The sequence below is a fragment of the Hipposideros armiger genome, unplaced genomic scaffold, assembly GCF_001890085.2.
Source record: "Hipposideros armiger isolate ML-2016 unplaced genomic scaffold, ASM189008v1 scaffold_45, whole genome shotgun sequence".
Taxonomy (NCBI): domain Eukaryota; kingdom Metazoa; phylum Chordata; class Mammalia; order Chiroptera; family Hipposideridae; genus Hipposideros; species Hipposideros armiger.
In genome coordinates, this window is record NW_017731395.1 from 5,220,081 (window position 1) to 5,234,507 (window position 14,427).

A 14,427-nucleotide genomic window follows, 5' to 3' on the forward strand; every position below is an offset into this window, starting at 1 on the left:
AACCCCCTCCCCCCATCCACTGCCCTCCCACCCCCATATCATGCTTATCTATTTTATGTACACTATAATTGAAGTGGTGACAAAGATGAAGATACTAATTATGCTTCTTTTATCCCTCAGTACCCTGAAGGGTATAAGTCACGTTTGCCCTTCTCACCTTCCCAGCTTCCTTCTCTACTCCCAGTTCTTATTAGAAACAGAGGGGTGGGCTTGGTTTGCATAACTAATTAGCAATATACCCACTGGAGGTGAAATTCTGAATGCGAATAACCTTTAATGTTGTATCATTGCCTCCGACATCTTCAAACTTCACGCTGGAGATCTGGAATTCTAGGCCCCTGGCTTTAGCTGGCAAACAAAAACGTAGGTGAAAGATGAGTGATTCAGTAGTAACTCAGAATTATATTTAATAATCCTTACGTAAACAAAGGTCCAGTAGATACTGAAATATTTCCCAATAAATGTCTCTGCACACAGACGGCCCCTCAAGTAAACAGCTTGGAAGAGCGGCGCCTTTCTCGAAGGAGACATGGCCTCCACCACCCTCAGACCTGCATCTCACCTTTCTCTTGCAGGACAGCTTCTATTTCTCCATCCACTTCCCGCAGATCTTCTTTCTTCCTTTTGTTTCCTTTGCTCTTTAAACTGCCTTTCCTTTTTTTATTACTCTCCAGAAGAGAAGACTCTTTTGAATCCTGGAAAGAAATTTAAATGTGCCATGCTTGAAATTATCATGCCAATTTTCTCACAGATGGGCATTAGAAAAACCAGTCGTGCCCTAGTCCTTCCACCTGCTAGCTATTCCCAACGTCCTTGGCTCAAGGATGTCCTTCTTTCCCATAGACATAGAGCCCAACATTTGTCCCAACATTTGAAAACTTCCTTTGGAAACCAGGTTCTTCTAGTTAAAATAACCTCTTCCTCACATCCCCAGAACACTAAATTTGCAGCTGCATAATAGCCTATCATAACCTGCCTTGTGTTTGAGGGATTCCTCTATGTCACTCTCACTGAATCGTGGGCTTCTGGTGTTAGGACATTAACATCCATCTTTTATTTCTCACTGACCCTTTCACGTAGTTGGTGCTCATCTCATGTCTGGTGAATCACTAAATTAAATATGACCCTAGGGCTGCTGTGACAGCCATAAAAATGCACAATTCAACATAAGAGTCAAGCTCTTTCCTTGACCTTGCCAACCGTAATAATGTTATTTAAAGACACCTGACTAAAGAAGAAAAAGATATGTAAAAGGCCCATTAATAATTCAACAGGGGTAAGGCTTTGCCAATCAAAAGGCCTAGTTCTTGGAAACCACTTAGAGCAGCACTGTCCACATATGTAATTTTATATATTCTCGTAGCCTCATCTAAAACAGGAAAAAAGTGAAATTAATTTAATAATCTATTTCACAAATATATTCGAAGTGTTATCATTTCAGCAGTCAGTAAAAAAAAAAGATTATTAATGAGATGTTTTATATTATTTTTTTGTGGTAAGTCTTCACAGACCAATGTATACTTCGTGCTTATAGCACAAATCAATTTGGACACTGAATTTTCATGGGAAATGATTTGTACTTTGATTTCATAAAATTTACAGCTGAAAAAGTAGATTCGCTTACTCAAGTTGTTCCAAACATACTTAGAAATTTTCTAGTAACTGAACTATTAGTTTTTAAATGTAAATTTAAAATTCAGTGCCTCATTTGCACTAGCCANAACTATCTTCTTACTCAGGATATTACTGACATTTTCAATTGAGAGTTCAGACTGTATCACTGCTCTTTTCAATGGTTCTTATCTGAACACTGAATAAAGTATAGATTCTCATTCTGACATTCAAAACAGTGGTCAGCTTGGCTCCAACTTCATCTCCTTGTTTACTATATATGTACTCCGCTTTTAGCTAAGTAGCATTGCCTGCACTTACTCAGTTAATGAATATTTATTGAAGGCTTACTATTTCACAGGCACTGGGTACAGCTATGAAGAAACAGGAAAGATTCCAGCTTTTGTGGGGCTTACAGTTCTATTGAAAGGTAATGATAATAAACAAATGAATTATACACAGCACTTTGCTTTCACTGACATTTCCTCTTGTGTACAATGCCCTTCCCGGCCAGAATCCTAGTTAATCATCCTTCTTGCAGCCTTTCCTGAATATTTTTCCTTTGTCAAAATCTCCACCCACTGAACCCTCTTGTCATTCATTCAACAAGTATTTATTGAGTGCCTAGCAGTTTCAGTCCCTGCCCTGCCTTTGGGTATTATGGGGAAAAGCAAAAATATATATATATAATTGTAACTTTTTAGAACATCTTTTTTATTAGATTAAATATTTAGGCGCTTAATTTTATTAAACTTGACTAAAGACTCCCTACAGCAAATAGCACAAATATAGTTGATGCCCAGTAACTTTTTTAAATGAAATTTAATGCCACGCATGCCAAATGTCCCACAAAGAATGAAAATAGGTTGAAGGGCCCAGCAGCATCACAACATACACCAAGCAGCACAGTTTATTGGTCTAATTTCTCATAGAATACTATTCTACGTTCAGGGTTGGCTTCATGGGTGCGCAGTCGCAAAGGGCTTTGTGCTCAGAAGGGCCCCACGCACTTGGTTTAATGTGCTGCTGTTGCCATCTTGAAATTTTTAATAGTACTTTTTCAACAAGTCGTCCCTTATTTTAAGTTTGCACTGGGCCCTGCAAATTATGTAACCCATACAGACCTGAAGTCCTCTAGGAGGGCACCTTTTTAAGGACAAGGAGTGTGTTTTTCACCTCTTGTCTGTATCAGGTGCAGTGGGCAATAATTGTTAATACTAGATACCCATAATGGTATGCTTGACCATTTTTCCGTTGGTTATTTCCAGTAATTATTGCTCCGAAGACAATTTCACATGAGTGTAAAATTTTACAGTGTTCAGAATTCACAGTACCACACATCTAAACCAAAAAGACTACTGGATAGTAACATAAGTGCATATACATCTGGAGAACTTCCTGCAGTAATAAAAATGTCCTCCATTCTTTAATGTTGCAACTCCACCTAGTGGCAGTGGCACATTTCACCTTCTGTTCCTCACACCTTTGCCCTTCTAAACTTTTGTATCTCACTAGCCTCTTGTCTAATTGTGTTTGTAGTTAGAGTGACCTATGTCCTGATTTACTCAGGACAATCCCAATTTTTTGCCTCTTGATCCAGCATAATTATTAATAGTATCCTCTTTATGGAAATTAAAGAAAATTACCTAAATGAAAATAGGCAGGGGCTATTCCGAGCTTGCAATAGCAAGGGAGTTAGCCACAATCACTTGCATTTTAGCACAGACTCAAAGACAGGCAGAGAAATGGGAAAGCTTAATAACTAACAAAGGGAAGGCTTCAGAGATGCCCTGAATTGAAGGCTGTTGGCATGGGGAAGCTGTAGGTGGGTTAACTAGAAGCAGGGCATCCTATGTGACTAGTTAGGGGAGCATATTTGGCTTTCTCTGGTTGGTCCTAAGTTGGAAGAACAGGGACAAACGGTAGAGAAGCTGTCACTTATTAATGGAGTCCCTGGCCATTTCAGGCCAATTGTTACAGAGTTTATTGTTTGGCTTCCTGGATTGTTTGCTAGAGATAGTGGTCTGATTTCCCATAGGTCTGACCGGTAATAGCAGACTGGCTTCTTGGGCTGGTTTCTGCAGATTATAAGTAAGAGTTCTGTTTATATATATATATATAATCTGGCCATTGCTCATTTGTATATTCAGTTTCTCACCTTTGTCTCTTAAAAAGGTTCCAGTTTGGACAATAAGTTATATGGTCACCCTATGTATAATAGGAACATGGAGAAAAAGGTGAGAGAGTGCATGGCAGAGGTTCCTTACTGTGCTTCAAAAGGGCCTTTGCCTGCTAGCTGGGAGCTGGACACTGAGCCTGTGTCCGTGTTTTCCGAAGTTAAGAAAGAAAAAACAAATCCTTGATTTATTTTATTTGGTAAAGGCAATAATTCAATTTTTTAATAAACTTTGTCTTCCTTAGAGGTAATTGCTTCATTCATGTACCTAATCTTGAATAGGATGAAAAAAAAATGTATTGATCTGACAGTTATGCATTCAATCTACAAATGTTTATGGTATACTATATGCCAGTTACTATGCTCAAGTCAGAGACTACAGTGGTGTTTAAACAGATATGGTCTTGGAACTTATGTTCTAATGAGAGGGACAGGCAATGGACTCGCAAAACAATAACTACATAATTGTAATAATGAGAAAGAATGAGGATTTCATAGCCCTTGAAAGAATACCTTTCATATAGAAGGTTTTCAGTGAATAATAGCTAAGTAAATGAATACAGTAAATAATCAGGGTCCAGTGATAGAGAATAACAAAGGGAGCCTACCTCTGTCTGAGTGGTCAGGGAAAGACTTTCTGAGAATGTGACATGTAAGGAAGGACCTTAAGGATAACAGGAATTGGTTGTATTGGAAGACAGTTTTAGGTAGAGAAAGTGTTTAAAGACCCTAACGCAGAAAAGAAGTTGACCTATTNTTCCCCTCCCCAATTCCCCAACACTGTTTCCCTCCCCCAAACTCCCCAATTAAAAACAAACAAACAAAAAAACAACCCGGTTAATTACTTGCCCAGAAGCACATAAGTTATTGGGCCAAGTTTCAGACCTGGCATGACTAATTATCAACTTCCATGTTTCAATACGTGCTAGTTATCCAGTCCAGAGCTCCCCCTGACAGAGCAATTTCTTCTCAAGAATCCCTGCTCAGAGACCTGAATAAAGGGAAGCAACAAGCTGTGGGAACATCTAGAGTAATTCAGAGAGAGTGAACTGCAAGAGCAGAAGTCCTGTGCTTGGCACGTTTTGAGAAGGTCATGCAAGCAAGGCCGAGAGAAAAAAAGGAAAAAAGGCAAAAAGACAAAAAAGTAGACAGGGGCCAAAATATGTAGGGCTTTTTAGAGTGGGTTTTACTCCAGAAACCTTGAGAGGCCACTGAAGGGTTTTGAGCAGGGCCCCGGCAAACTCCAATTTTCCCTTTAAAAGGATCTCTCTCGCTGCTGCCTGGGGAACAGACTTCAGGTAAAACTAGAGTCAGGGGTATCTGTTAGGAGGCCACTGCAATAGACTAATAAAGAGATGGTGGCTGGGACTAGGACAGCTGGAGAAGTAGATGGCAAAAAGTGGATGGGTATGGAGTATACTTTGAGAGTAAAGCCAAATAGATTGCTGTTAATGGGTTGCAGGAAGCAGAAGAAAGGAGTCAGAATGATTCTTACGGTTTTTGCCTTTAACAAATGGATGGACAGTGATGTTATTTACTGAAATAGAGAACACTAAGAAAGATAGGCTTGGAGGAGAATATCCAAAGTTCAGTTTGCACATGTTCAGCTGAAGATACCCAAGGATTGTTGGTTTCACGTGAGTTGGTAGTCGAGACACTCAAGAGATGTTGAGTACACAGTTGGATAGATCAATCTGGAATTCAAGATCAAATCTGCACTGGAGATATAAATCTAGAAATCATGAATAGATAGTATTTAAAGGCATTAGACTGGATGAGACCACCTAGTGTGGATATATACAAGCAAGAGAGGAGTATGAGGATTACGACAGGCTCAGGGCACTTCCAAAAACTGGCAGGAAGAGACGGTTCCAAAAAGATTTTGTTTAGTGGCAGGTAAGGTAAATGAAAAACAAGAAAAGTATATAGCTCCAAGGGCAGCCAGTTAGCTCAGTAGGTTAGAGCACACCTCTTGGCACTGGGGCTGCCGGTTCGATTCCCACATGGGCGAGTGATCTGCACCCTCCACAACTAGGCTGAAAACAATGACTTGACTTGCATCTGATGGGTCCTGGTAAAAACCACACTGTTCCCCAATAAACTTAAAAAAAAAAAGTATACAGCTCCCAAAGTCTAATGTAAAGGAAAATAAAACTTTCCCTCCTTCTAAATAAGATTGCTTGCTGATGGTACCATTCCGAGCCATTTCCCACACACTGCTTTCTAGTGGTGCTTATGAACATGAAAAAAACCTTAGGTAAAGTGCCTATTATAATAAAGTTAGAGCCATACTACTTGTTTTTACCGTGTCCCAACCTGACCCCTAGAGGATGGAAATTAACGTATCCTTTAGGACCCCCGNGCATTAGGAAGATTGAGAACCGCTGACCTAGAGGGTTTTTAAGATAAGAATTACAATGATCTGACTTAACTTGTACAAAGATATCTATGTGAGAAGAATAAACTATAGGAGTAAGGATGGAAGCACACTCCAATTGAAAGGTTATTTCAGTAGTTAAGCGACAAAGAGTAGAGGCGTGGACTAGAATGGAAATGATGGTGGCAGTGAGAAGTGATCAAATTCTCCATGTATTTTAAAGTTCCTATGTCATTTACATGACACAAGAATCTGCTTGATATTATAGTCAATGAAAAGGCTATAATGCACTCTAATTACATGGGGCTAAAATTTCACTACAAAAATACCTCTATCTCAGATATTGGCTTCTTATGATCACTTTTCTCATCTGACAGGTCCAAGAAAAAACTGTCTTTCTTTCCACCTGGAGTTTTGTCAATAAACCATCCTCCTTCAGAACCTCTGGCAGGGGTCTTCGAAGCAATGGAGCCTGTTTGGGAAGTTATCGGTGGTACTGAAACAGCAGTTTCTCTTTGCTCCATCTCAGGGGTACTGGAGACAGAATCAGGATTTCCTTTCCGATATAAGGAGAGCAGGGAAGTGTTCATATGATTTGCTGACTGGCGGAAACATGATTTTAGCATAAATTACTCAATAGGTACTCATGAAAGTTTGATTACCTATATTAATAAGTGTCCTACATTTCATTTTCAACAACTTCTCTCATAACACTTACAGTCAGAAAATTTAGGTGTTCACAATAAAATGATTCACAAACAAACATTTACTATCCAAAAAGCTATACCACGTTAATGTACCAATTCATAATTGGCGGCTAAATAAAACCAAGTAAGAATGGCCACTTTTCAAGGATACAACAGAAGCAAGTATGCAAACGAGCAGGTAGTCAATCAGAGTCATGACTAACCCATCAATTTAAAACTGGATCACATATAACTTAGTATCATCATGACTTGGTTAATAAATTCAAAAACTCAATTACCAGTGAGGAAAAAATGGAGAGTAAATTACAAATAATTTGATGTACTATTCCCAAACTTCCCTTTAATCCAAGCCTGTCTATTGGCAATACCAGCTCTTTGACAGAAAAATGTATCCTTTTCTCCGTTTGTACTATTAATTCCCTTTTCTATTCATGTCTGGCCATTCTCCTCCCTTGTTTCTGGTCATTCTCTTCCCTTCCCCCCCCCCCCCCCCCGGTATAATAGGTTATAAACAAAATTACTGGAAGGATGGCTAACCCAAGAGTTCATCAGCACTGCACACAAGAAGTTTTCAATTATTTATTGATGAAGATGTTCAAAGTCTCTTATTCTATTCCACATTATTTTTTTCTAAAGGTTCATAATCACTTAAAACAAAAATCACAGCGGGTCCATTAAATGATTAGCTTACCTGTGGATCTGGGTAATCTTCCATATTTGAATCATCATCTGAATAGCTTTCAGTATACCTTAGTAAAGAGAGGAAAAGAAACATTTTAAAGGCTTTTCTCCCACATCCTAAAAAAATTACTACCCAAAACAAGAAAATATACTGAGGCAGAATATTATGGTTGCTAAGAGTTCAGGTTTTGGAATCAGAGAAATCAAAATCCAGCTTACTAGCTTCTATTCAACCCCTGAGCCTCAGTTTCCTTATCTATAAAATGGAGATAATAAATAATGTGTATCTCAATGGATTATTAGAGAATGAAATGGAAGCTTGCAAAGTCGTAAGTACATAGTAAATGCTTAATAAATTGTTATCATTAGCCTAGCAATAAATAAAAGTAAAATGCACATTCCCATCAGGCTAAGGGTCTCATTTAGGGATATCAGATGCCAGGAGAGGAACTATTCCAGCAAGCACTTTAAGTAACAAATCCACAAGTTCAATATGACCAAGCCAAGTGACCAAATGTAACTTTTCTAAGTCTGTTCATGAGGAAAAAAGTACAAAGAGTTTTTCATATAATACAGCAAAAAACAAGTATAAATCCTAACAACTATAAACTGATAATGTAGTCTCTGTTCATTATAACAAAGAGTTGATGTGTAGCGGCTTCAAGTAACTATAGGACTCTGCTCCTATTTAATAGCAGAATTCTTCTGTTCATTAAACTCAATTAATATAAGTTGAGACATTTCTTTTCAATGCAAAGAAGGTAGTTTATTCAACTATTTGGAAAAAATTTGTTTTGCCCTACAAACAAAATTAGTTATAGGTGGATTCAAGAGTTAAATGTAATACTATAGAACAAGAAAAAAGTATAGGTAATTATTCTATATACTTTTCTGACAGAGGTTTTTCAAAGCATATCACATAAACCATAAAGGCAAAGACTGATAGATTTGAACAGGTAAAGATGCAGCACCTCTCTAATCAAAGGACATTATAAACAAAAAGGCAAACGGCAAAATGGGATATGTATTTGCAATACATAAAAAAAAGGTGCTATTTTATACAAAGAGTTCTGACAACTAATACAGAAAATTCAAATATCTCTCAAATTAAAGACAAAACCCATAAGCAGACAATTAACAAAGGAAACATGAAACAGTAAAAAAAAATTTAACCTCACTAGTTATTAAAAAATTATAAGTGAAAACAAAATAGATCAATTTTTGCCTATAAAACTGGCAAAGATGAAATAATAGTATAACTAGGATTGCAAGGGTACAGAGAAGTGCACTCTTTATACAAAGCTGTTGGGAGTATAAATTGAGGCAACGTTTTTTGGACTCAAAAATATAAAACTCTCTGACCCCAGAAACACCACTAAAGGATTTTAACATAAAAAACAACAACAAAGAAATGTGTACAAAGATATGTGCACTGAAGAATTACTTATTACACATACAATAGTGCAAAACTGGAAACAACCAAATGTCCATGAATATAGAGCTAGTTAAGAAAATTATGGTAAATCTAAATGAAAAAGAAGCAGCTATAAAGAATGTAAAGGCGCTATCACCACAGATCCTACAGACATTAAAAGAAAAATAAGAGAATATTTTTAAAACTTTATGCCGACAAATTTCACACCTTAGATAAAGTGGACAAATTTTTTTTTTTTTTTAAGCTGAGCCATCCTGCCACCTGTTGGCAGCTCAGCGGCAGCTCATCTCGGGCTGGGAATCCAACCGGCGATTTTGTTGCTCAGAGCTTGCACTCTTGAGCGAACTCAACCAACTGAGCCACTCGGAGGGCCCCTGGACAAATTTCTTTAAAAGTACAATTTACCAACATTGACCTAAGGAGAAAAAGAAAATAGGAAGACCCCTGTATCTAGCAAAATTAAATGTTATTAAAATCTTTTCCAAAAAGATGACTCCAGGCCTAGATGAATTCTGGTCGAATTCTAACAAACATTCAAGAAAGAAATAACAGTAACATTTCACAAACATTTTTTGTAAAATACAGACTTTCCCACTAATATTATGAGGTTATTATAACCTTAATACCAAAATCTGACAGACATTGAAAAACAAGAAAAAATTCAGACCAATATGAATATAGACATAAACATATATAAAAAAAGATTAGCAAACAGAGTTCAACAATATATAAAAAGGATAATATCTCAGGACCAAGTAGGGTTTATCCCAGGATAGAAAGATTGGCTTAACACTCAAAAATTAATGTAATTCACCAAATTAATAAAAGGTGAAAGCCATAATAAAATCTTTTCCAAAAGTACATAAAAAGCATTTGACAAATGTAATACCTATTCATGATAAAAACTCTCACCAAACTAGCATTGTTAGGAAATTTCCCTAATCTGATAAAGGGCCTCTATAAAAAACAACTCACAGCTAACATCCTACTTATGGTGAATTAAAGACTGACCATACCAAGTGTTGGTAATATGTAGAACGAATGGAAATCTCACATACTGCTAATGTAAAGAAAGGTTAAATGGTACAAACACTCTAGAAAACAGTTTGGCAGTTTCTTTTACAGTTAAATCTGTGATTACCATATAACTCCGCTATTCTACTCCTACATTCTTCACAAAAAAAAACAAAAAAAATGAAAACATGCTCTACTTAAATTCTTGGATATAAGTGTTCATAGCAGCTTTCTTTGTAACAGCCCCAAAGTGGAAACAACTCAGTCCAACAACAGATAAATGATTAAAAAAATCGTGGTATATCCATATATACTCAGCAATAAAAAGCAATAAACTACACAACACTGATAAATCTCAAAATCATCATTATGCTAAGTGAAAGAATCCAGATTTTTAAAGTATTCACTGTATTCCATTTATACAAAATTCTTGAAAATGCAAACATATAGTGATAGAAAGCAAACCAATGGCTGTCTGGGAATGGGGGAGGAGGAAGAAATAAAATGCAAAGGGGCACAAGAAAACTTGTGGGGTTGATGAGAACGTTCAGTATCTTGCTTATGGTGATGGTTTAATGAGCATATACGTATGTCAAAAGTCAACAAGTTATACATTTTAAAAATGTACAGCTTATTGTATGCCAATTATCCTGCAATAAAGTTATAAAAAACTTGATAATATTTCTTAACAAAATTAACTGGCACCTTTTTATGTATCTGGTAGGAAAAAAACAAAGATAATGGAACAGTTCTGTTGGTAATGCAAACAAGTAAACAAATAATCTCAATGCCAGATGTGATAAGCATTATCTTATATAGCTATAACTAGGAGTTAAGGAAACACTACGAAAAGAGTCTAAGACAGTCTGAAAAAAGGCAGTAAGTAACACAGCCTTTTGAAGGCTGATGCTTGAAGGCTGAGTGGGAGTTCGTGAAAGAGGAGTGAACACTCCAGCTACAGAAACTACCCATACAAAGGCACAAAGAAAGAACTTGACCTTTAGATAACAGTGAGCATTCAGTGTGCCTCAAGTTAAGGTAAGCATTATGGAGAAGTTAGGTAAGCATTATGCAGGGCCTCACTGGCAATGAGGAGACACTGCAAGTTTTACAAGTAGGTGTCATGTGTTAGGAGAAAAACCCTTCATCTTGTAATCCTTACTCATTATCCTCTTCACCTTGTCTTGCTCTTTTTGCCAGATGCTCATCTTCTAATTCTGTTAGATCCTTATGTTCTTTCTCACTAGTAATTATGCTAAATACTGAAACAAAAAGAAAAAGGTCATGAGCTAAAACAATTCTTTCTATATAACTTTATTAATTATTGAGCTCTAGCACTAAGACTCACCTTTTTCTACCTGAATCCTAAAAGCATTTCTTTTTCTTCGACCATAGTCTACACTGAAAAACATAACAGAAGTTTAGCACCGTCGAGAGTCTCCCCCAGTATTTTCCCACTAAGCTCAATTTAATCTCATAAATTTGCATCAATATATAATTATGTCACTGTATTCCTATTGACCATAAACCTATTTTCAAGCAACTTTGGTGTTTTGTTTTGTTTTTTATAGGGGGGGCAGATCACACAGTGCCCTGTGGAGATCTCACAGGCGACCTCGTGGTGATCTGCGCAACACTCTCTCAGGCCACCCCGTGTTTTTATTTTTACACGAGTAATTTTTATATACAAGAGATGTGGTGATATCGTCTCAAACACTCTGGCATCTTGTAGCAGGGGGGGCAGAGGGATATAAAAAGGCAAAACGGTTTGAGATTTGGGATATTCCAGGGCAGAGGACAAAAGCGTTTTACTTGGGAGAACGCATTACTCTTATAAAAAAGGGAGGAATATGTCTGTGGGGGGCGCTGGGTGTCGCAGCTGCGACACTGATCCAGGGGGCCCAGGGGTCGCAAGCCTGAGTGGTTGCCCCTTATCTCTATCAGGCCTAGCAACCATGCCACCGAGCCCATTGGGCAGAGCACGGAGCCAAAGAAGGTTATTCTGAAAGTCTAGTGGAATCTGCCCTGCTAGGTTGCAGGTTTGCTTGAGACCATGAACCTTCTCTTCTTTCCGATGTCCCCTTTTGGAATGAGAATGCCTATCCTATGCCTGTCTCACCATTGTATTTTGGGAGCAGATAACTGGTCTGGTTTCACAGGTTTGCAGCCGGAGAGAAATTTTGCCTCAGGATGAATCATAGCTCCAGTTACACCCATACCTGGGTTAGATGAGATTTAGATGTAGTTTTGGATTTCGACTTCACACTGAAATGGGTTAAGACTTCTGGAGCTGCCAGGATAGAGCAAGTGTCTTTGGAAGTGAGAAGAACACGAATTTGGGGGGACAAAAAGGCAGAGTGTTATGAGCTGAATTGTGTCCCTTGAAAATGCACATTAACATTCTAACCCTTAGTACCTCAGAATGTGACTGTACTTAGAAACAGGACCCCTTTAGAGACGTAATTGAGATAAAATGAGGTCATATGGGTGAGCGCTAATCCAATATGGCTGGCATCTTTACAAGAACAGGAGCCTAGGATACAGACACCCGCAGAGGAAAGACCATGTGAAGAAGACACAGGAAGAAGACGGCCATCTATATGCGAAGGAGAGACCTCAAAAGAAACCAATCCTGCCAAAGCCTTGACCTTGGGCTTCTAGACTCCACAACTGTGAGGAGCTAAGTTTATGTTGTTGAAGTCACCCAGTCTGGGATACTTTTTTATGACAGTCCTAGCAAACTAATATGTAGTCTAAGGGGAAGAAAACAGAGACTCTTAAATAGACAATGTAGGGGTAATTAATGAAGCAAGGTATTAAAAGAGGTGGGATTAGCTCAAGAGAAGAATTTAATCTTCAGTGGGAAGACTAAATGAGTGACAGCTTTCTAGATCGAGTCATGAAGCTGAGGGAGATCATACTTGATGGTTTTAATTTTTTAATGAAGCCGGAAAAGAAGTAATACTCCTGACCAGCCTATAAGGTACTGAAAGAGAAGACATAGCTATGCATTCCCCTTAATAACAAGGACAGCTTCTTGCATATAACAGGTGCTTGGTAAATGTCTGTATAATTGAACTGCAATCTGGACTTAGGGACTGGTGAACTAATGCCAGCAGCTATTTATTCAATTGGAAATTCAGACAGGATGGAAACTTTAAAAATGGTAGGAAAGAAAACCAACAATCTAGAGACTACATTTCTTTACCTGTACATTCTTTGTAAATCAGATGCTATGACTCCGGTGTCCACATGTTTGCCACATCTGTTACTAGCGAGATACTAAAACAGAAAACATGATAAATATAAAACACTTGAAATTTCGAACTCCATGATTTTAACTGACAAATAAGAGATTGAATTATTCACACATGTTATACAGATGCTCCTCAATTTACGACAGTGTTATGTTCTGATAAACCCACTGTTAAGTTGAAAACATTGTAAGTTGAAATGCATTTAATACACCAAACCTACTAACATCATAGCTTAGCCTAGCCTACCTTAAATGTGCTCAGAACACTTATATTAGCCTACAGTTGGGCAAAATCATCTAACACAATGAATAAATACACTGCAGAATATCTGTTGTTTACCCCTGTGATCGCTGACTGGCAGCTGCAGCTCGCTGCCAATGCCCAGCATCACAAGAGAGTATCTTACTGCATGTCCCTAGCCCAAAAAAAAAGATTAAAATTGAGAATTCAAAGTGCAGTTTCTACTGAATGCGTGTCACTTTCACACTATCATAATGTCAAAAAATCGTAAGTCAGGGACAGTCTGCCTTTAATGTAAACTCTTCGTTAACAGAGCATACCGGAAACAAAAATAAAAATCACCAAGTAATTATCAAGTCTGGAATCAGAGAATTTAATAAACATTATTAATCACTATGACAACACAAAAACAATAACTAGAATAGCAGCTATAAGGTAGTACATGAGAGCTTGCTATATCCTAGGTTCCCAAACACCCCAGAACAAAGCATTAAATTCCCAAGGGCACCAAGGGATATTTTAAATTTGAGGGAACACAGTAATATTTGACATCTGTCCAATGCTGCAGAAAATAACAGTCTTTGACAATTCATGGTTTCAATATTAAATCACCTTTTGATGATGTCACATTTTTTGCAAAACTGGGTTTTCAGCAGTTGCTGTAATAAAAAGTAAATCCTATGCAAAAATCAATGTGGAGCAGGATACGAGGGGCACTGTCAATTTGTGTGCAAGGTCTGAGAAGTTGTACAGCGTGCAACAGGCACACAAGTCCTACCAGTAAGGAATTGTGGTTATTTAAGAATGAAATACAAGTATATTCATTTTTCTCTGATTTCTATATACTAGTTTTGAAAAACCTACTAAGTTATTTGAGCTAAACAGTTATTAAGTTGCTTGAACCTAACTACTTAATAAACAGGCCTCTT

General features: G+C 37.6%; 1 protein-coding gene across 1 annotated transcript in view; it reads right to left on the reverse strand.

The window, feature by feature from the left end:
* NVL (nuclear VCP like) overlaps positions 1–13,279 on the reverse strand; it is a 70,622-nt gene extending 57,343 nt beyond the window's left edge. The window contains exons 1-7 of the mRNA XM_019639598.1: positions 13,210–13,279; positions 11,350–11,402; positions 11,164–11,263; positions 7,563–7,620; positions 6,494–6,766; positions 563–695; positions 244–348 (exon numbers count right to left, since the gene is read on the reverse strand). Of these exons, the coding sequence (XP_019495143.1) occupies positions 244–348; positions 563–695; positions 6,494–6,766; positions 7,563–7,620; positions 11,164–11,263; positions 11,350–11,402; positions 13,210–13,217 (730 nt within the window). The 5' untranslated portion in view covers positions 13,218–13,279. The remainder of the gene's footprint in view (positions 1–243; positions 349–562; positions 696–6,493; positions 6,767–7,562; positions 7,621–11,163; positions 11,264–11,349; positions 11,403–13,209) is intronic.
* Positions 13,280–14,427: the final 1,148 nt, after the last annotated feature.